We start from the raw sequence: 22,832 nt of genomic DNA on the forward strand, positions 1-22,832 counted from the left end.
AAAAGAAGTCAATCCCACATTTTTAATGATTATAATTATTTTTGGTGATTGTAACCCGAAAAAAATGATAGGATATCCTAGAATATTCTAAAATCTAGAATATAGAATTGATATTGAATTATCAGGTCCCATTCGGCTGAGAATTCAATCGGTCCATATTGCCCCAGTCTTCCCTGCGAGTATTGAAATAAAAAAAATTCCGGACACGCGCCACATTCCTGAATTAATTCAATAATCCCCCGCGAGATGCCGTAATTATCGGCATAATCCTCATTTAAGAAAGTCCATAAACAAAAATGAAATATACCCGTTTCCAAAAATTTGCAAAATGTGCAAAACCGATTTCGCATTAAACAATCCATGTCCCCTAATTCCCAATTCAATACCAACAATAATAAAATCCTATTCTTTCCGTCATTTACTCCAAGCCCAACATTCAAGAATAAATTTCCTGATCAGTGGAATCTGTGGAATCATTTATTGTTAAACAAACCAGATTAACCGTCTAATTTTTCCCAATAGAAAGATAGGTTCCCTCTAAAAATGGTGTCATTAACCTATCACATCGGTGGGGAGAGGAATTTGAAAAGGGCGGGCGATACCAATTTGCAGAAATAGTAAATCGAGGAGTGCGCGCGTCGCTGGAATTGAAAATTCCCGCTGGGACGGTGGCGCCCTCGGGTAAAACAACCGGAAAACACGTGAATTATTGGAAAAGGGCAAATGCGAGTCCTTGTGGTTCGGTTGGCGTCGCGTGTAGCCGTCGTCATTCGTGGCCAGCGGTCAGAGACACGAGAAACCGTCTGATTCAGTCACCAAAGTGGGGGAAACGTGACAGTAGGGGACAGAGAGAGGTTGAGGAGAGGAGACCAGTGTGTTTATTTCATACGAGTGAAGTAGAGAGGGAATAAATAAATGTTAGTGAGTTGAAGTGAGATATAGTTATACCCAAGTTGGAAAAGCTCAAGTGAGAGAGAGGGGGCGCGAGTTGAGAAAGAGTCTCGATCGCAACAGCATGAAACGTTCAGGCATGTCTCGAACTCCCGGCATGCTCGTTGCTGGCGAGTAGACACTAAATACTCTCTGTGTCTTTACCTTTGGAATACCAATTTTACACATTTTTATAATCCCTTTATTATATTGTCTTTGAAACCAGTACCAGTGGTGAGGTTAAACAGAGGTTATATCAGTGTATCGGTTACGGGCTCTCGACATTTGTGCATTTTTTTCTGTGCTCCGATATTTTTCGGCTCCGTTTGCTAATTATTCACGTGAATACTGGATTTTTTTTTTTTTTCGACAATCTGACAGTGAGTGTGTGACAAGCAACTCGAAAAGACCATCTCGGATTCTGTTTGTTTTTTGGCTTTTTTTTTTTTTTGGAGAGAGGTTGTGAGACGAGTGACAGTGGGTTTTTTTTTTCTTCGAGTTTAGTCAGTGCCGGGGTAAACGGTTTGGGAGTTTTTTTTACCAGAAATACCACTGGTTGAACTGTTTGTTGTTGGGAACAGTTTGGAAACTGGAGGTTGAAGGAGGTTATTGGAGAGTTCGTGAAGAGTTTAATTCACTTACCCACTGATAAATGAAAGGATCAAACTTGAGAATTTATTCCGAGTTCTGGGGAATGGATAAACAGGTTGTGGTGAAGTGAGTGAATTTTTTTTTTTTCGTCTACTGGGTATATATCCTGACGAGTGGTTTTAGTGAAGAAACATCATTTTTTGGGTTGGAGTTTATTGCGGGGAATTGATTGTTGAAAGGTGAATTGTTGATTGATTCGTTGATTGGGAATTGGTGGGTCCTGAAGATCTGTATTTTCAATGATCAGTGGCTGGGTCGTGTCCAGTGATATTTATATACATCTTTAAAAAAAAAACTGGTAACAGACACGCATCTTCTTCTGCTGTTTCCCCCTCTTCACTGGCCCCTTTCCCTTGGTGACTTCTTCCCCCGGCAATGTTAACGGTGGAATTCCGCTCTAGAGGAATCTGAAGGCGGGGACTCTGACGTCACTCCGCTCATGATAATGAGGTATTCATGATGGCGGAGTAGCAAGAGTGGAATTGAGAAAATTTTTCAACAATTCCTCCCTTTTTTATCATCTGATTCTCACTCTTGCTACTTCGATTTTTTTTATTTATTAATTTACATTCCTTGGGAAGTATTCCTGCATTAAAGTGGTAAAGAGCAACAAGTCGATTCAACTGATTGAAACGATTTCAAGGGATATCTATGAATCTGAAGCAGATAGCGAAATTTTTGTTATTACATTTTTCGAAGCAATCAATCAGCTGTACAAAAGAGGTACTGGGAAAAAATTTGCTATCTCTCTTAGATTCGGAGATACTCCACGAGTAGCGGGCACGTTGAATTGTTGTCCCTTAGCACTCTATTAAATTTGTTGATTTATTATGGAGGGATTAGGGAGTTGTGATCTTTTAAGGAGAAGCTGAAATTTCTGGGAGTTGGGAATTTGTCAGATTCAGTGGATTGAATTGACTTTTGGATGACAAATAACTCAGGAATTCGAAGAGTCAATAAGATTAATTGAAAAGCTAAAGACTCAAGGAATGATGATGATGATAGTTAAATATTTACTCACGTCGAGAAATAAAGATAAAAGTCAGAAGTCTGTAGCTAAGAAATAGAGAACAGAAGATGAGCCCAAAAATATTGGATTGTTTTGTAAATACCTCGGTGACTAGTAGTAAATTTCGAAAGAATTATCTCACCGTACAGCTCTTCGATTTTTCAATAAAAAATGTTTCGCGTTTTCTTGTTAATCCCCTAATTTCAAAGATATATTCTGGAAATAATTGAAGAATCCGTTTTTCAATGTAGATAAATCCCCACATTCTCCACATATCTCTCTATAAATACTTCACCTCCCAAACTATCAGATGCAAAGAAAAACATCTCCGCAGTCTCCAGATTTGTCAACAAAAATGTTGATTTGATGTTCCTCAGAAAACCCTAACGGGTTTTTAAAATATTCCAAAAAAAGACTCGAAATAAAATAAATAATTCATTGAGACTATTCCCCCAGCATCTGAAACTACGAGATGTGACGAAAAATAGAGAATTCCTGTAGCCTTCAAAATTGTCTTTTTATAGTTTATGGAAATCTGTACGAGAAGGCCCTTGACAAATTCCAAAAATATCTTCAAAATGAAATATTGATTGGTCCGACCTTATCCTTCAGCTTACAAACGAATAATTGCTCAGTTTACGTTGAAAGTCGATAAAAAACAAGATCACAAGTAGGGCGGATTGATTAATGATGTTTTGTTGTTGAAATGTATCTCAATGTCTCTGTGTTTTGCTTTGAATCTAGAGCGCAGTGAAATATGCCAAGGAGACGGAATGGGGAGATACCACTTCCGGACGGGTGGGACGTCGCCCAGGATTTTGACGGAAAAACCTACTTCATCGATCATAACACCCGCAAAACCACCTGGATCGATCCTCGAGACAGGTAAGACTATCAAAACATCACGTGTTTACCTTCTTTTGGTTTTAAACCTTTCGATCTATCGATTATTAAAATCTTCGCGTCGTTATTGTAATGATCCCGAAAATTGGATGTGGAATTTCCACGATTTTCCACATTTTACGGGGTTTTTCCTTTTGCTGGGCGATTATTCTGGAATGAATGATGCAATTGAAATTTTATCTTTCAATCGATGCATCCTTGTGGAACAGAACTGATTAGTGAGTGGAAACAATCGTCTCAAAGGCTCGTCAGTCAGTCGCAAAAAAAACCATTAGAAACCACTCAAAATAAACTTTTTCTTTTCTAATTCAATCACTCGTCCCGTTGAAATTATCCAATCTGAATTATTGTTCATTCATCAATGAATATTCATCAGCAATCTACTATCGCGAATCCTGAACAAAATCGACTCACACCTCTTTTCAAAAACTTTAAAATTTCGACCGGAAATCCGATTCAATGATAAATTCAAAATTTAACATCTGATATTTATCTCACGTGTCCCTTTAAGAACCGCGAAAATTTCAATCTGAAAACCTGGAATGTTTCATGAAAATGCCAATTTTTTCAAAATTTTCCAAATTCCGAATTCGACGGGTAGAACTAGTGGAGTAGTGACAAATGTCAGACTTCAAATTTCCGAGTTTTGTTTTTCCATCCCTCGAGGTATTTTTTTCTTGCAATTGCGTTAGTGATCTCGGGAAGGCACATGGTTAGTACTCGTCTCTGGTTGTCGGTTTGCAATGTTGGCTGTGTTGGGTGGTGGTGGACTACTGCACGCACACTAAGTCAGGCCAATCGTTCGCCGCGCCCGCATTCCACGCGCCAGGGCCGCCGCTTACCTTTACACGTGCCCCTGACGTTTCCCTTTTTCTTCATTCCATTGCAAAATACCACCATAACACCACTCTTTTCCCTCATTTTCCCCTTATTTTTCCAATTGCCCCTCCGAACCCACCACCCCTCACCCGCCCCGAAAACGCGAAACCGCGAAAACGCGAAAACGCGAAAACGCGAAAACGCGAAAACGCGAGAACGGAAATGCAAAATATATTGGAGTGCACGTGTACATAGTTTAACAGAATTTAATTAACAAAGATAACGAGAGGGGGAATGCATGTGACATGTCAAGATCAGAGACGGAAATGATAATGAAGGAGAGAGATTCGAAGAGGGAAAGGAATATCCGAATTATTGATTAATATTAGCAAAATTAATTATTCGGGAGAATATTTCGGGTATATGGTGAATATATGTGAACAGATTTATCATGAATTCCGTTTTTCGGCTTTTATTTGTTGACTTGTCTGATGTGTTCTGCTGTTTCGCTGGCCCGAGATTGTTTAGGTCACGATTGTACCGTTAAAATCCTTGTCAGAAGAATCTCGTATCGATTTGCATTCCCCGTGGTAATTTCGCTATTTTTGGCTTCCACTTTGAAAGATGAAGAAGGTATTCTATTTTCAGAACACTTTGACGTTTTTAAAAAATGATATTTTCGGCTTTTACTTCACTTTTATTACTGAATTTTTATGACTTCATTATTCTGATGACGCTGAGAGGTCATTCCATTCAAATTCGAAAAAAATCATTGCGACATTAATGATAAAATGATCTCTCTGCATATTCTCCTTGAAAACTGGTGGAAAAATGAGCCTGAAATATCTTGAGAATGCGAACGTCACGAAACCGAGCGTTTACTTTCACTCTGGCTTTTTTTTTTTAAATTCAGACGTTACTTAAAATGTTATTATGAATTCAGTAGCGAAATGGTAAAGTCGACTTATCTCGTAGTTGAGGATTCAAGAGTATCTCAGGATGGGAGCAGGGCTGCTAAATTTTTATAACAATCTTTTCGCGAAAGAAAGTGTACAAACATTTTCCTGAATGGTTTCTATTTTTCTTTGATCAAGTTTAAGATTAATTCCTGAAAAATTCAACTTGGAATCGACTTTTCATCCTTCACTACTTCACTCGATGTAATGTTTCCGCTTCCACTTCACGGAATTCCTAATTGCGAAATATCTCAAGCCGTGTTGTTTAGTCAAAAGACTCACGAGAAAATTCCTCTGTGTTGTTTATTTTGAATTCTTTCACGCAAATAATTTTTAACTGAGAGGTTATCATCGTTCAGTGACCTTATCATTGGGACGTGAGATTTCGATGATTTCCGGTAATATTTAAATTATTTCTGTTGATTTTATCAGGGCTGTAAAATCTTATGCCGATGTTATAAAACAAGACACCGGTCTCGCATAAAATCTCTAATGAGTTTGTAATTATTTCGAGAGCACGAGATTTTCTGTAAATGCCTGGTGATATTTTTCCCAGTCCAAAAAATACCGACATAATATTCATCGGGGAGATAATTTCATGATTAACAGGAGATATTCCCTCTCATTACATTTCACTACTTTAGAGCTGAATTTTAGTACCGAGATTTGACCTCAAATTCGAGAAGAACGATAAGAACACACTAAAATGGCCGTGACACATTTTTCTCTCGTTTTTTTTTCTCCCGCAAAAAGAAAAAAGTCGTTTGATCAAAGCAGCACAATGTGTACTCTACAATACCGAAAAAAGAAAACGATGAAAAAGCACTTGAAGATAACCGGAAATCCGGTGGTGCTCGGCGTGCGATGAATATTTGAAATATTTGGAATTTCGCTGATGTTACACGCTCGAAAAACACGACAGGAAGTGACTAGGAGCGGTGATTTGACAAAATCTACGTGCCTTCAGTTTTTTTCTTCTGACATTTTTTTAAATGCTCAATTTCTTCATTCTGTTATCGCCTTTGGTGGAGAAATCTTGAGACTTGGTCATCTCACTATTGCGTTACCTCGGCTCTCACATCCCACACAACCGAAAAATCATTAATTTCTGATTTTTTTTTTCTCGCCTGTCGTACACATTTGACTTTCCTTCATCATGCGCATATGAAACGATATTGCAAAATTATTTGCCGTTCTCTCCTGCCAATTATAGTAAATAGCAAGATACTCTCAGATTATTTATAATAGTTCCCTTCAAAGATATTCATTTTTAAACAGCAAATATCATTGAAATTTCCAGCAAGATAAGGACAATACCTTTGTCTCTTGCATATACCTGCGATTTTTCATAAAATTCTCAATAAACAATTGAAAATTCACGCTGGCAAATAATCCAATTTAGCCTTGTGTGGGAATTCAGTTCACCCGTATTTTATCATTTTCGTAAAACATAATGTACGTTAATTCAGTCACTTACAAAATAATTGCACGAAATTGGGGACAATTAAATTCGGCATTTTATTCCAAACTTTCTTGTTTCTCGTTTGTCCACTCCGAGCTCCATCCCACTGATAAAATAGCGTGGAAGGGGAAGGACTGATGGTTGATTATAATCATCCCAACGTTTTTGTATATTTTTTTTTTCCCCTCTTCCAATGGTATTTCGTGGCGCAGTGGAATTCCGAATGAGAAATTCGAAGATGAACCTGCTTGTTTCGATGGCCATTTGTGTAAGAGTGTGGGGCTGGGTTCTTGTGGCATCCTGAAAAACTTTCTCCTCACCAGGTGCGAATGCACAGGAAACTTCTGTATGTCCTTTATTATCTCGTGAAGATATCTCAATATTTTTTATCACTTCGTAACCAACGAATATCAATAAAAAAACATCACCACAGCGTTAGGAAGATTCTTTTAATGGGAGTGTCTTTCTTTATCGAGTGAAATATTGCCTCTATTAAAAAAGAGAAATTCCTACCGAAAAATGGCCATTCAAATGAAAACATTAAAAAACTATTAAAATTCGTCTAAATCCATTTGATACGTCGAGTTGTTCAATTCACGAATATTTTATCATATTTCCTTTTTTATTTTCTCACGAAAAGTTCTTCTTGAAAATTTTTTGAATCAGTATCCATTGAAGAAAGACGGTGGAAAACAATTTCAAGTGTCACCAGTCACTACCTGTATTTTTTTTTTTAGTCTGTTTACTTAACAATTATCTTATTCTGTTTCATGTTATGTTGCAAAGTGGTAAACTACGATAAGTGCATTTTTTCGAGGTCGGTTTTTAGCAAATATCTTGGAGCCGAAGGAAAGCATAAATATTTTCACAATTTTTTTTATTTTCTAGCTTTTTTTTGCTCTCATCTTTCTCTATAAAAAAAAAGTATGTGCAAAAATACCGCTAGCTTCCTTTATGATCGAGATATTTTTAAAATTCATGTCGAAAAAAAATGCACTTAGCCTAGTTTACCACTTCGCTACTGATGCATCCTAAGGTTCACATGCGCTGTTAGAAAAAATCATAATATTTTATGGGTAGTTGGGTGCTGATTTTCAGGGCATTGATACCAAACGTCATTCCATGATATTCCAGGCTTCACAGAGAATTCGATAAACATCCAGAATTTAAAAGGCCATGAGGATGAGAATTTCCCAATTTATCCAAACTATCTGGTTTTTCTGAAAATTTCACAAAAAAAAAATTGCGTCTATGGATTTGATGTAGGAATCCCCTTATTCTCATAATTATCTCGAACATGAAATTGTGCACACAAATTGTCCTAACACGTGACCAAAAACGCAGGTAAATCCCCGTCGGAGTCTCAGATATTTGCATTCGTGGAAACGTGACCTCAGTTCTTGGAACTGGTTCCCTTCAAAAATAGTCCGAGGGGGTCTTACGTAGGAGGGGGGTCCCTAAAAAATAAACGAATACAAAGAAAAAAAGAATGGTAGGGGGAGGGGGGTATTGAGAAGGACAAGAAAGGTACGCAAGTCGCCGAATTATTTGCCTCTCTTTCTCACTCCTTCTTTTTTCACTCTCTCCCTCTTTTCCCCCGCGCATTTTTTCCCCTCCGTCGAACATATTCTTTTTTCACCTCGATTTTTTTTTTTTGAACTTTTTCTCTACACCTTTGCTAAAGGCAAGAAGCCTCGATTCGCCTTTTGTTGACCAATTTGTAAGCCGTCAAGCGATGGCGATCTTTTGGAGGATGGAAAAATGATTTACGACTTGAAGCGTAACGGCTACCGTTCGAAAGGATTAGAGTCCTCCGAGAGTGGGTGGCCCTCTTCTTCAAACTCGTTGTGTTAGAATTTAATGACGAAAATCCCTTGATCCCAACCCAAAATTAAATTTTTTTCATCAAGATTATTTATCAAATTTGATATTTTAGTCATCTCTTTTAGTCATTTTTTCACTCTATCGCCGCTCATTCTTATTCGTGCTTGTTAATACCGAATAATCAACGGGGATTAACGACTATTTTCGAGAGATTTAATTTTATGATGATCGATCAAAATAGTCATTTTTTAAGAATAAAATACCTCGGCTTTAATGAATCGTGAAAGCTGGCTCTCCAGAATTTTCATTTTTACGTTTCTCCAATATAGATAGATTCGCCATGAGATAATTGATGAATCGTCTCCTAAAAATAGTCCCGTAATAATGTTTCACTGACAAAAGGAAAAGTAGGGGAGTGCAATTTAGTGGGAATTCGCAATCCCTGAATGTCCCTTTGGTATCCCCGAGTTTGGAGCTGAGCTGGTCCCTGATATATTATTACGCGAAAAAAGTCATAATTACAGGAGAGAAATATGAAATAAAACGATACTGAAACTCCCGCAGGGCCATAAGTACCGATGTTTAACGCACGATGGTCACGTAGTTGATGAGCCATTACATCTATGGTTATTACTATGTAAGTCAGATACCAGTAGGTTATACACTCGCGATAATTAAGGATAATCATGGATGCGTTTTAATTCAAAACCATTTAGAATCTCGATCAGTTCAGGGCCTCTCTCATTTCCCCATACTATCTCCTACGTTTTCCATTTATCCATTCATTTTATCTCATGTCCAACCATTCACAAATAATTTATCGGCTCCTCGATAAATATTATTTTACCTATTCGAGCGAAGACGTGTATTTTGAAACGAAAAAAATTCAAATTGAATGGAAATTTTTTAAATTTACTATTGAGTCGCAGTTTTTGCAATTTAATTAAGTTGTTGCGACGTTTTATCAATTTTTAGTGCTTTCCTCTCTTTAGGTCTAGTCATTTTATTATGTCGAATGATTGATTGATCTTCTGTTTTACATTTCTCTATTCATTCGCTCCTCGTGTTCATTTTTCATTTTCATTTTATAAAAGATTCGTGTAATTCTATTGATACGTCTTCACCGCGTGGGAGGTCTCAATTTTCTCGTTTCATTAATAATTATAGGTACATTATTCATTGAATTGACACTTGCTGTAAGGAATCTGAGAAAGTGTGGGGGCAGAATAATTCTTCATTTCTGAAAAATAATTCAGAAAATTATTTCAAGAATTTCGGTCCACTTTGATCGTTAAAAGAAAAAGATGAAACATGAGAAAAAAATAATTGCTAGGGGAGACCTTTCTCTAATTTGGGTCACCGTGAAGTTCCTTGGTATGCGTTTTGGAATGCGTTCCGCATCCGAAAAGAATTAAAGTTAAATACACGAGTTTTGACCAGTGAGATTTTTTCTTAAATGACCGGCGGTATTTTATCAAAGGAAATTCAACCGAAAATATTGGTGTTAAATTTGCCCCAAATTCGGGATAGCTATGAAATTTTCTGATTGTACAATTTACTTTGAATTCGAAATATTTCAATCTACGAATTATGGGGAAACGCGAGCTCGGAATTTTCATGGAAATTAAGTCATTCTACACGGAATACTTTTCTCTACGATTTCCCAAATTTTTTTTATTCCAGTAATGATTATTACGGAATTCTGAATGTGTGGGGTTACACATTCACATTAAGATTACATCGACCATCATAAAAATTTTTATTTCAAGACCAGTTAGAATTTTAAATCTCATTATGAAAATTGAGCATTAACTTGATTAAATTGCTAGTTGCTTCAGAATTCCAGAAAATGTCGACCTCAATTTTCACTATTTTCTCTAATTTTCATTCTCATATGAACCGGAAAGTTAAAATTCCATTGAATATTCAACGAAATGACGAGATTTTCTAGTAAGAACCAAAACGGAAATAATTTTCACATAAATTTAAACCCACAAAAAATTCCAATGTTTATCCACTAAAATCTCACGGGCAATCATCTCATAATCTTGCTTATCATCATTTATCAATTTTCCAGAACTGAAAAAAAAATTTACAGAGAGAAATATTTAATAAAAATTACCCAACTTTTCCATAATTCGTGAGTGAAAATTTTTAGGTCATTTTCCAGAGTTATGACTTTATTCCCCCATGAATTTTCTGAACAAACAAAATAATAATTCCGTCACTCAATACATCCAAGTGGATTCCGTAATTTCTACATAACATATATATCTCTCGGTGTGTAAATTCCGCAATACATTCCACAAGCATTGAAAAGGATTTATGAAATATTTGCCTTACGAGATGATGAGTAAAAAAGAAAAAAGGGTAAATCATAAGACGATGGGTAAAATATTTCATTTCCTTATGTGGACGGATTAAATAGATTCATCCGACAGATGGTGCACGATTGGATGCACTGGTGGGTTGATGGTTGGAGCCCACCTCGTTTCAGTGGACCATCTTTATTTATTTATCTTTATTTTTCTTTATGGTTGAAAAAGGTGAGGCATGCCATCTCATTTCCTTGGAGACTTACGCACGTGCACATGCGCGCAAACGATGGTTGCATCTCCTGATTCCTTTTCGAAGGCCTCTTCCTCGCAACCGGTATATAATGTATGTAACCGGCCACTTTGGTTCCCTAAAAATAGACCCTCGGCTTTTAAGTGCATTCCCCGCAGAGATGCAACCGACCGAGCAGAGGGTTGCCCTCGGGGACACATACATTTTTCGTACTTGACTTAATTCGTTCTTTCCTTTTATCAATTTTAACTCTTTTCCCTCTTTTTATTCTCTTCACTCCCTTTACTCTCTTCACTACCGGTTCCCTTCTTATCCATTGATACTCATCGGTATTTCATATCAAACGATTCACAACTCATTTATCGGCTTTCCCAAAAGACTCTTCACTCCAATGGGAAAAAAAATTAATGTACCAAACTTTCATTCAATTCGCGAATCGCTGCTTCCGAGAAGTCCTAGGAATTCATTGACATTAAATAAAATCTCTTCCTCGAATTGCCACCAAATAATCTTTAGTTGTCAAATCCCTCAACCACGCGCGTGAGTTTCCCCGAAAATTCTCTCTCTATTTTTAATTTCAAAACGCACACGTACACCACTGATTTTTGGCGTCGATACAATCGAAAGAATGCGCATTGCGTACGCACTATAAACCCTCGAGTGGCCAGATTTTTCAAAAACCACTAGAAAAAAATATCTTGGGAAAAAGAATAAAAGAAAATGGTGAGGCGCGCGGACGATTTTAGAGTGCGTTCGGTATGCACTGGATTTTTCCTAAACGCAGATGGCGACCAGTTGGTCCACACAGCATCACATTCTCCCATCTACCAACACGACAAAATACTAACACATACCAATATCCCCATTTATTTCCGTGCAAAGTGCACGCATTCGCATTCCGGGAGATTCCAAAAACGGAATCATGAGAATGGAATTGAATTCCTGAATATACCTCTCATTTAATTTATTTTTCATTTATTCCGGTGATATTTTTTTTTATTCTCTTTGTTGAATACTCAGCGATACTCAATGCACATTACCATGAATTTCATGCAAGTTTGCGAGGGAAAGGGGAAAGATGCGTCCAGCGTTCCGTTAAATCGCACGTGCGCCAGAAGAAGAAACGCTCATTTTTCTCCCTCTCTCGCGTTTTTTTCTTTTTTTTCGGTACTTTTTTTTTTCTTCATTTTTTAGTTCCATCCTCTCCACAAGTTTGTATTTACGCGCACGCGATATAGTCTCCGACGCGGGGGCCATGACACGAATTATATGCCAAGAGGCCTCAGGAATCTTCCCAAACTTGGGTATATCTGAGACATTCCCCCTTTGCGTGATGGCTAGCTCCCATTAATCCATATGAAAGTCGATAAAAAATTTCTGGAATCGAGAAAATTAATTTTTATGGTCATTAAAGATTTATGAAATCGGTGGAATCTCCGAGTCGATTATTGCTCCCTACACTTTATTGGGAGAGGTTTGTTTTTTATTTTTTTGAGATTGAAAATCATCTTGGAGTGTTCTGGATGATTGATGATTGATGAATGATTTCTCACTCATTAAATATTTCAGTGATCCATGATCCATTGATCAGTGGAGTGTAGTCCAAAATTTTGGGTGAATTCGGGGGAAAATCAAACTGTAAATTTCAATGAATTCCAAAGAAGTGCAAAGTCTGCCACAAATCGTTGCTATTCAATAATTTACCCAAAAACCAGGTATTTCTAAAAAAAAAAAAAATCCACTTATCCCAGCTCGCCAATTCGCAACCAAGCTGCAATCTCCTCTAAAATGAAAAGCCAAGAAGTTAAATGCTCTTATCACTTCGCATTCCATTCCCCTTCTAATTTCATCACTCAGTCGATTCTGATCTCCGAAATTCCCAGTGACGTAAATTCACAGCGAAAAGCCAAGAGTTTACGTTGCACCTCGCACGTAACCCCTTCGCACACGTCAAGAGCGCGAGACTGGCGATAAATTGAAAAAAAAAAGGAATCATTTGAAGAATAAAAATAAAATTTCAGTAGAGAAAGAGAAATAGATAGCGTTTAGTGCCCTTGGGACAGAGCCAGCCTCAGGTACTCTCAGTTTGTCGTAGACACCTACGCTTTTCCAACCCGGTATTTTCTCACAAATGCGCGTAATAACTCAAGCACGTACAATTTAGCCCACGTAAGTGACTCGATACAGGTAAAATGCGTGTACAGCCAGTGGCATTTGTAGTAGAATCCACCTGACGGTGAAACTCGCGAGTTAAAGGCCGGAATTGAAACCATTATTACTGAACTATTTTTTTTTTTTCTTCATTCCGTTCTCTTTAGTTTATTTGCGCTGGGGTAAATTCACTATCTGAGTTACTCATTTCGATTGTTGCAATGCAAAACCCGCGGGTCTGTGATATACGACAAGGCGCCAACAACGCCCACGGGGCATACCTGAAACGCAGGTTAATTTACCCCGGACATTATACCGCAGTTTTTCATTTGCCGTGGAATTTTATCGAGTGAACTTCACGTTTTTTTTACTCATTGTTAATTATCGAGATGCTACTAATTGGCCTGAATTATTAGCGAATAATGTAATTACTCAAGCCGCTGACGTAAAGTACGGTAATTTCATAAATGAAATTATTTGGGGCGCGGGTGAATTAATCCACCTTGGGGAAAATAATTTAATTTATGAATATTGCATGACCATGAATGATTCCAGAAAAAATAATCCGTAAATTGGAATGATTCATCGGTCATCTAATTGGTATCAAAATATCTCGAGTGAATCATTCTGTCGAATAAAAAAAAAAGCGCCAATTACGTTCGATCTTTTTTGTTCGACTCTCGCGCATATTTCCCTCATGATTCACCACAATTGTTCTCTTATTCAATCATTAATTGTGCAAAAAAAAGAGCGTTAATATGAGAATAGTGGGTCAGTAGTAGTCGAGTGAATGTGACCGTTTCAACAAACTCGTGAGCATGAATGCGGGCAAACTAGTTTCCTAGTAGATAATGGTCAAAAGTAACTTGTTAATTCGTGCTATTCATTTAGCATGCGAAGGGAGAGGAAAACTTGTGCATTATCAGATGTTGAAAAATATTGCTTGAATTTGAAAAATATTTTAACCGATCGATGCATGAGATTGGACATTTAATCGGTTCAATGACTGTTTTTGAGAAAAAAAAATTGTTTACATGGGAAATTCAAATAAAAAGTTCACTAAACAGTGAAAGGGCATTAATTCTCAAACTTAAAACAGCAGCCACAAGAAATTACTCGAAGAATTCCGTTTATAAGATCGTTCGCAATTGATAAAATAATCCATAAACGACATAATCCACTGAATTCTTTTCTCTATTCATCGATGATAACGGAATAAAATCCTCATTCGACAAAATGAGTGATAAAAATAATTGCCACTCCCTATCCCATAGAAAAAAAATAACGCATGTACAATAATTATTTCACTATCCCTTTTCGTAATTAAATCCAGATAAATCTGACGACTATATGAGAACCCATAATCTCGAAAAAAAAAATCATAAATCCGTATGACTTGTTTCTCAGTGCAACAATGCAGAATATTTCGAATACTTCCTACGGTTCATCAATGGGAAAATAAAAGTGTTCATAGTGGTGTCACAAAAATGTTTCGGAAGAACAAAAGGCACCTGTGGGAAAAAAATGATAATAAATAAAAGAGGTGTATGTGGTGTATGGACAATTGGTCTCATGCCTTTTCCTTGGGTTAATTCGAATGGTGGAAAAGGGGGTGGCGGAGGGTGGCAAGGGGGGCCCAACAAGTACATTGCATTTTGTACATGTACTGTATGTGCGCGTACTTTTACACCGGTGCTCGTGGGAGAGAAATATTGTTGATAGTGTTGGTGATGTTGGAGGCGCGAGCAGGCATCATAGGAATGCGAGTGAAACCCTTGCATACCAGCATCGCTTGGAACATTTCATACCGTTCCGTGTTTGCAATCCCCTCTTACCTAGCTTTTGTAAAAGTACCTCTCTTCATTCCTTCGCCACTCTAAAACTGGGGAGCCAACTGCATTATTGTGGGTGGAAAGCGGTCACAGTGCAGGGACGATTGTCACGTTGCATTTGTTAATGCCTCAATGAATTATTTTTATCACGAAGACATTTCGAAATCACCACAAGTGCCTTTTTTATAGCTTTTTTCCTCTCGACATTAATTATGGAATTATTTATTCAGTCGTGACCTACACCAAAAGTTGATATTTTCCTAAGTATATTAAAATCATCGTTAAAAAATTATATGTTGCCCATGTTGAATTGATTTTTTATTGTTGATTTTTATGGTCGTAGGAAAAGCTTTTAGAATTTATGGGATTATCAATGAAAAATCAATTTCTGAATTTCTGCATTCGCCTGAATTTTCTGAAAATGAATATCATCCAAACAGAAGACTTTTATAAATATATAAATAACTCTGATTGCGGTGCTATATTTATTATTACTCTCATGAATCATCGATTAATCGACTCATTTCTTATCATAAAAATCGTAATTTTGTTTGCTGTTGGCATTTCAGATTTACCTTTGAATTGCCACAGAAAAAATTCAATTCGTTTTTTGCTGACTTCCTTGAGACCATCGATCAGTATCTGCCACAGACAGTATATAACAAATTTATTAATGACAGTATCGATCGTACGCTATTATCGTCATTGAGTCGAGGAATATGTCCCCCAACGATTTGTCCTTTGTATGTATCACTTCTTATCGATTAATCACTGATAATCAATGGTATTTGTCGCGAAGTAGCATTTTTTTAAAATAGTAAACTGCCAATGGCGTGTTTTGCTTGCGTCATAAGTGCGGAATGTTGGGGTCACGAGTGTATTGGTTATTACGAGACACGAGTGTCGAGAAAACGTAAACACCAATGACTACTTACAAATTTCAAAATATGCGCGCGACAATGCTCACGTGGAAAGGGAAAATTGCCAATGACGATTGTTCATTCTAAACGCCTGCTCATGACACTTCATATCCAGGGTGGGGGCAATTTTAATTTTAATTTCGACATCTACTTTTAATTCACAATACTTCCAGTTAAAGACACGACAGATTATTGTGTAAGAGTGCACAGTGGGGGTGTAAAGTGGAATAATTCGTTGTAATGTTCATTTCTCCAAGAATTCAAGCGAGAATAATGAGTCACTTGAAATCGCAAGGCTAATTCAACACGAAGGTCAATCTCTCGCTTACTTTCAATGAATGAATATTCCGCGCTTCGCGTACTATCTTTTTTTTTTCATCATTTGCAATTCCCCATTGCTTTCTTTTTTATTTACATTTTTTTTTCGTCGTTATTTATGGAGTTAAATGTAGGAGAGGATCCGCTCGTTTAATTTGAAAAAGTAATTGAAAAAAATGAACGGCTCGTATATCTTCGGGGGGTGGCGATGACAAGAGAAGAGATTGCAAGTCTACTATATACCCAGTCGATGGGGGCAACTTGAGCTGTTGTTCCTTTTCAACAGATTGAGTTCACTGAAAAATCACCTTAATATGCATTAGGGCCATATTTCATATTGAAGCTATTGGGGTTACTAATTGTGAAATATATCATTGGAATTATCCATCTGTTGTTACACGGAAGGTTGATATAAATCATCTGTGAAACCGCGAGATGATGTTTCATAATAACCCAGAAAGTAATTATAGGAAATTCGTTGGAAAATTTCGAAAATTTCTTGCTGAATTTGCATGGCGAATTAAAAAACTCAAATTTCTGGACTGTGATGTCACTGCAGGTGCAAAAAATTTCTAATGGTTAATTATCTCCGTCGATACTTCCGCAAAAATTATTATGAATACTGGAATCACTGGAATGGATGCAATTCTCACGTTATGGATGAATTTTTACGCGGAAAATGATAATTGTGATTGAGAGAAAAGGGTGTGAGAATGATGATAATTCTCCGTTTGTTTTATTTTATGTTGATCATTAAAATAATTCAGTATTAACCTCGGATAGTGGTGGCACGCTCCTTGCGTAATTGGGCACAACCCGCGTCCGATTTTACGTAAGACCGCGCGCGAATCTCCGCATTCCACGATCACTCGACGATTTTTTTTTGTTCAACAATTTTTTTTTCCTTTTCCTTTCCAATTTTTTTTCACTACTATTCCACGACTCTCGTCCTCCAGGCTGCGTTTTCACTTCTCACATTTATGAATAACATGTGATATTAATTGGCGGATTTGTCTGAGCTCGTGGGAAATGATATTTCCTAGACTTTTATTTATTTGAATTCTCAGCTATTCCAGTGTTTTTTATCACTTATTTTATGAGGTTGTAAATTCCCTATGGGTTATCTCCATTGGGCTTTCTAAATAATTTTTTTTTTTACTCTATTTTTGCCAAGTACTGTGCTCAACGTGTGAAAGCAACTCTTGTTATTCTATTTTATCTGTTTTTATTTTTCTGGGTAATCGTTTTATCCGCGAATTATCGGATAAAAATGTGAAAGTGATATCCGTGATTTTTGTTTTCTTTCGTGAATTTATTTATTTATTTTATTTCGAATTGTGCAATCCTGAATTTTTTGAAATACCGAACTGCATAAAAAAAAAATTACCATTGAACAAGTGGGAGGAATAATTCGACTTGTCTCCCATTCCAGTTTTCGAGGAATATCTTGAAATCTATAAAAGATTTGAAAATTTTCCATAAGACTTTTTTTGTAGGTTGCAATAATACCCAGCAAAAAGGTCTTTACAAATATTTCGCTATCTCTCTTAAATTCATAGATATTCTTTAAATATTTTTCTTTCTCCTATCGCGTGAAACGAAGATGTCGAATGATAAAGTACCCTGACTTCATGAACCCGAAATCATTAAACTTTTCCATTAAACTTGCATTTTTTTGTCTCACGCTGCGATTACGTGGAATTTCGTTGGTTCTGTTCTCGACGCTGAAGAGCATGATGTCAGTGGACGAGTATTTTTCAGTCTGAAACTCAGACACGAGAGATCCAAGATGTTTTTCTGAGAATTCTTGAGCGTTTGATACACAACGATATGACGGATTTAATAAACCCCCGAGGAAAAAAAAAACCCAACCCGAGAAAATAAAATTCAGAAAGACACAACACAAGATTGCAGATTTGCGGGGATTTGTTTGGGGCAATTTCGATGCAGTGAATTAGCCGAGACTTAAGTCGACTCTTGTGGTTGTGGTTGGTGGAGCGGCTTAACCTTGGCATACCGTTGCGCGCGACATAACGCAGATTCAGCATTTTCATGTTTTTTTTTTATCCTTCGTTCCACAGTCAAATATTCCTCCGATTTTATCTCAACACTCAGAGAAAAATGTCAGTAAAACGTTGGAATAATTTTTTCGTTCAAACCCCTTCGGTGGCGCCAATGAAACAATCGGTTATACGAAATCCGCCATTTCCAGGCCGTCGCGCGAACAAAATGGTGTCCCCAATTCTGAATTTCGGTAACGATCTATTTTTTTACTTTCTCGTTTATTGTGTAAATTTTTTCGTTTTTTCCTCTTGATTGATAATTGATGTTTTAATGAAATCGTCGTGAATATTCAATATAAAATGCAATTGAATTTTCCAAAGAATAAATTGAACGACCATTAAATGATGAACTTTAAAATTTTTTTCTCAACGTTTGATTGAATGGTTACATATCATCTCCAGATGGCTCATTCAACTAAGAATGTTCCATCTTTTTTTCATCGTTTCACTTTGCTTGAGACATTGAAGAATTGCTGTGCTGTCATCGAATCATCAGCTATCATTAATGTTTCGTTATGAAATCAGTCGGCATGAAAATGGTTTATAAGATCTTGCAAATCACATTGAAAGAGAAAAAGAGAGGGGAATGGAAAATGTTCGAATGAATCCGTTAGAAGGGAATTTTCGGGGAGAATTTAATGAGCCAGAAGGAATCTTCTCTGTTATTTTTTAGAAATTAGAAAATCTTGTGAAGAATTTCACGGGTCTGAAGAAGGTCTTCTGATTGTGGGTTATGAAACAAAAATCCAATAAAAGGCGACGCAGAACATTTAAATTCACTAATGATTTGGTCATAAAGTCCGATAGTTTCAACATCAACAGACCAGCAGTCGACCAATAAAATTCAGTAGATTGTCATTATCTAGAAGAATCCAGGATATCAGAAAAATTTACATTTTTTTCGAAAACTAGAAGTTCCCGGGATGTTATCAATATCATCTGTAAATTTCTGCGTTTATCGCGGAGTTGATCTTGTTCCTCAGAATTGTTACTCATTCATCACTTCATGTTGTTTGTCTCTTTGATAAACACAAATGCTCTGGGAAATCGTTCGAAACCTTATCTTCCCGGAATTTATCCCTCGCCATTTCTCTATAAACCAATTGCGCCATTGTAGCAAATAGTTAACTAAAACGCATAACGATTCTCAACAATCGACAGGTACATTAAAATTTCAGGAAATTTTGTCCATGAATATTCACGATCTAATGAGGAAATCCCTGAAATCCATAAATCTCAGTTTAATTATTCCATAAAAAGGAATAGAAATAAAAAAAGATTTATGATTCATTATATATTCTTGAATGCCCAATTAAAAAAAAATTCACCCTCATCTGGTGATGAATATTCATAAGTCGATTGAAAATTCAAGTTAGGAAATTTTTGAATTCCCGCTGCTTAAAGTTGCTCATAAAATTTCATGTTTCCAGGATTATAAAAAATTTTCTAATTTTCCCTGCTGTACATGAAATTAATTTCTGTCGAAAGAATAATTGATCGCAATAGTCCCGACATGAAGAGACATGAAGAAACTTTTCATCATACTCTTGGGGAATTTATGTTCTAATTGAAAAATTCACCTGCTAGGCCTTTGAGGCTGACTCAAAGTCTTTGTTCCCTTGAATCCACTATTTACTCATTACATACAATATTCGTGCATACACTCATGAAGTCCATTGCACATGCGGCGCGTTATCATTGGCAAAGTGTAAATCGTAGTTACACATTGAAGGATGTAAATACCTCTTGAATCCATATGTATACATTAATGTGTGCCAAAGGGGGATATCTTATATTCGTAGGCATATTTTTACCTTTAAACCACTGCGGAAACGAAGGTTTCCCATCCGACAACCTCGCATTCCATTCTCCCGCTATCAGCAAATAATAACGCCCGATGCGCGCCGATGGCTTATCACCACCGAACAGCACTCTACACTAAAACAAAAAAAAAATATAATACTTTTCGCCAGTACAAGGTACTGAGTGCCAGTCATCGAAACATTTCGCTATGAGAATTTTTCCACTTGTCTCCACTCCAACTTCCTGAGCACTCGGGACATGTTACGATTTTACTTGTGAAAAGGAGCAAAATTACTCGCACACGTTTGGTACTTGCTCGAAGTGCTATTTGGTAATTGCGACAAGTACTTTTTCAGGTGTATAGTAAAGGATACATCTATCCTTCATCGCGAAAACGTGCAGGAGCTGCACGGCTTCTTCTATTTGTTGGATTCATTTATTCCTTTTTTTCTTTATTCGTTTTTTTTCTTGGGGGAATAATTCTTGTGTGTGCACTCGGGCGTGTGTAGGTGGAATAGAAACGGATGAACGAGTCGTACATAACGTCTGTATGCGTGAAAGAAACAACGTTTCGTTCACGCTCGACAGATAGGATTGGAATTATAAATAGATTGACGATTGTAGTTGAGTGCATCCAAAGGCTAAAGAGCATTCTTCAAATATTTCTCGGGTTTTATTTCTTATTTTTTTGGTTGAAACTTCTGGAGAGGGAAGAGGTAAAATTTCAGGTTTTCAAGTCCACTACCAATAATACTTAATATTTCGAGTGAAGATCCCTCGATTTCTTAATTAAAAAATGATATTACGAATTAATGGCGATTTTACGAGTTTCCAAAATTCCCAAATTCCCTGCAACATTCGTTGTAACAATTTTTTTTTTCTGTGAAAATGAATTCATTGAAATTTCCCTGAATTCGGATGATGCAATATGTTGATGGAAGATTTTTAATTAAAAAATGCGTCAATTTATTTTTATTGCAGATTCACGAAGCCTCAGACGTTCGCGGACTGCATTGGAAATGAGCTGCCCCTTGGCTGGGAGGAGGCATACGACAAACACGTGGGCGCTTACTACATCAATCATGTCAGCCGTAAGTCTCTACTATTCCGTATCAACACCAATCCTGTCACTTTTCTATCGATCACACTCTAATGTCACAATACTATATTCCTAACTGTCATGCGGAAAAAATAGAAAATTCAATATCCCATATTCACGACTTGTCTGAAGTCCACTTTATCGTGAAATCAGAGTGCACCATAATACGGACATATTTCCTCTAAATTGATGTACAGCAATTACTATTTGGGTTCTTTGAATTTTCGATGATTTCGTGTGAGTATTTTTGAACTCACCTGACCGATGACCTCGGGGATAAATCCATGAGGAATTCCTTGGTTGTCCCACTTGATTTTGACGCGTGTTCGGTACCTTCACCTCTCCCTCCACCCGAGAAAGATCGCTTTCTCATTTGATTGACTTGGGGATTGAAGAGGGTCGGAATCTGGTGTTAAATTTCATTTTGAGATAATTTTTTTTATCCCTGATGTATTAACTTGGGGTTTTATTAAATTTTTTTTTTTTTTTTCGATGCAGAAACGACCCAACTTGAGGACCCCAGGCAGGAGTGGAGGGCTATACAAGAAGCCATGCTCAGGGAGTATCTGCAAACCGCACAGGACGTACTCGAGGTGAGTTTTTTTCAATATTTACTACTCATTTTGTATACTCGTCAGATTCGTCGTTAACTCGTTCGTTCGTTTTGTTGGATTGACGGTGTTTTGTATTCTTACACCACGACGTAAATGTAATTACACTGGGACGAGTGGTTTCTTGCGATACGTTTCATCGATTCAACTCGACAAGTCGCTAATTCATTATAGATATCTTTGAATTTATGGTCAGAGTGTTTGCAAAGAAGTTTTTCATTAAGCAAAACAGCGAAGAGAATTCTAAAAGTTATTTTAATTACATATTCATCTCATTTCTATTAATTTTTTTAATGAAAAGAGAGGAATTCATCTCATCATCTGGTTTTTCATTTTAATGGCAAAAATGTCGTCTCTTCCGACTGCTGAATAATGAATAATTTCACGGAAATAAAAAAGCGTCAGGTGATTGGTGAATTTTAAGGCGTCAGATATACTCTGTACAGCGACATAAATATCACGCTGGGCCCGACGATGCGGGTCATATTTAACGGGGCCTTCCTCCAGTTTATTTCTCTCTTGGACTGGGGCCACTCACAAACTTGAGTTTAACATTTAACTTCCTGTCCGAGAATCGAAATTGTTGGGGACATTCTCGAGAGAGAACAACGCGGATTAGTGGGCGTTGACCAATCAGAGATCTGACTCATGTGAGCATGAACATTGGACAATGGAATATGTCACATTGTTCCTGAACCATTATTGAGATTAATACGATCAACAGAATGAAGGAATTAATCAGTGTTCATAATAATCGTCGGTCATTATTTCAAGAACGTTTAGCGCTTGAAAATATCCGATAAATTGAGAACATCAACTTTTCTCCTTTTAAATGATCAATTAAATTCACATTTTCTCCAAGTATTCATTTTTGAAAAATTAATTTTGAAAAATTAATTTTGAAAAATTAATT

The 22,832-nt window shown here is 36.9% G+C and overlaps 1 protein-coding gene across 1 annotated transcript in view; it reads left to right on the forward strand.

Annotated features, from left to right (window-relative positions):
- The first annotated feature begins 783 nt into the window (after positions 1-783).
- The window catches only part of kibra (WW and C2 domain containing protein kibra), a 52,956-nt gene continuing 30,907 nt past the window's right edge, over positions 784-22,832 (forward strand). The window contains exons 1-4 of the mRNA XM_011299303.1: positions 784-2,031; positions 3,335-3,475; positions 21,191-21,300; positions 21,807-21,901. Of these exons, the coding sequence (XP_011297605.1) occupies positions 3,348-3,475; positions 21,191-21,300; positions 21,807-21,901 (333 nt within the window). The 5' untranslated portion in view covers positions 784-2,031; positions 3,335-3,347. The remainder of the gene's footprint in view (positions 2,032-3,334; positions 3,476-21,190; positions 21,301-21,806; positions 21,902-22,832) is intronic.

Source organism: Fopius arisanus, unplaced genomic scaffold (assembly GCF_000806365.1).
Source record: "Fopius arisanus strain USDA-PBARC FA_bdor unplaced genomic scaffold, ASM80636v1 scaffold00014, whole genome shotgun sequence".
In the NCBI taxonomy this organism is placed as follows: Eukaryota; Metazoa; Arthropoda; class Insecta; order Hymenoptera; family Braconidae; genus Fopius; species Fopius arisanus.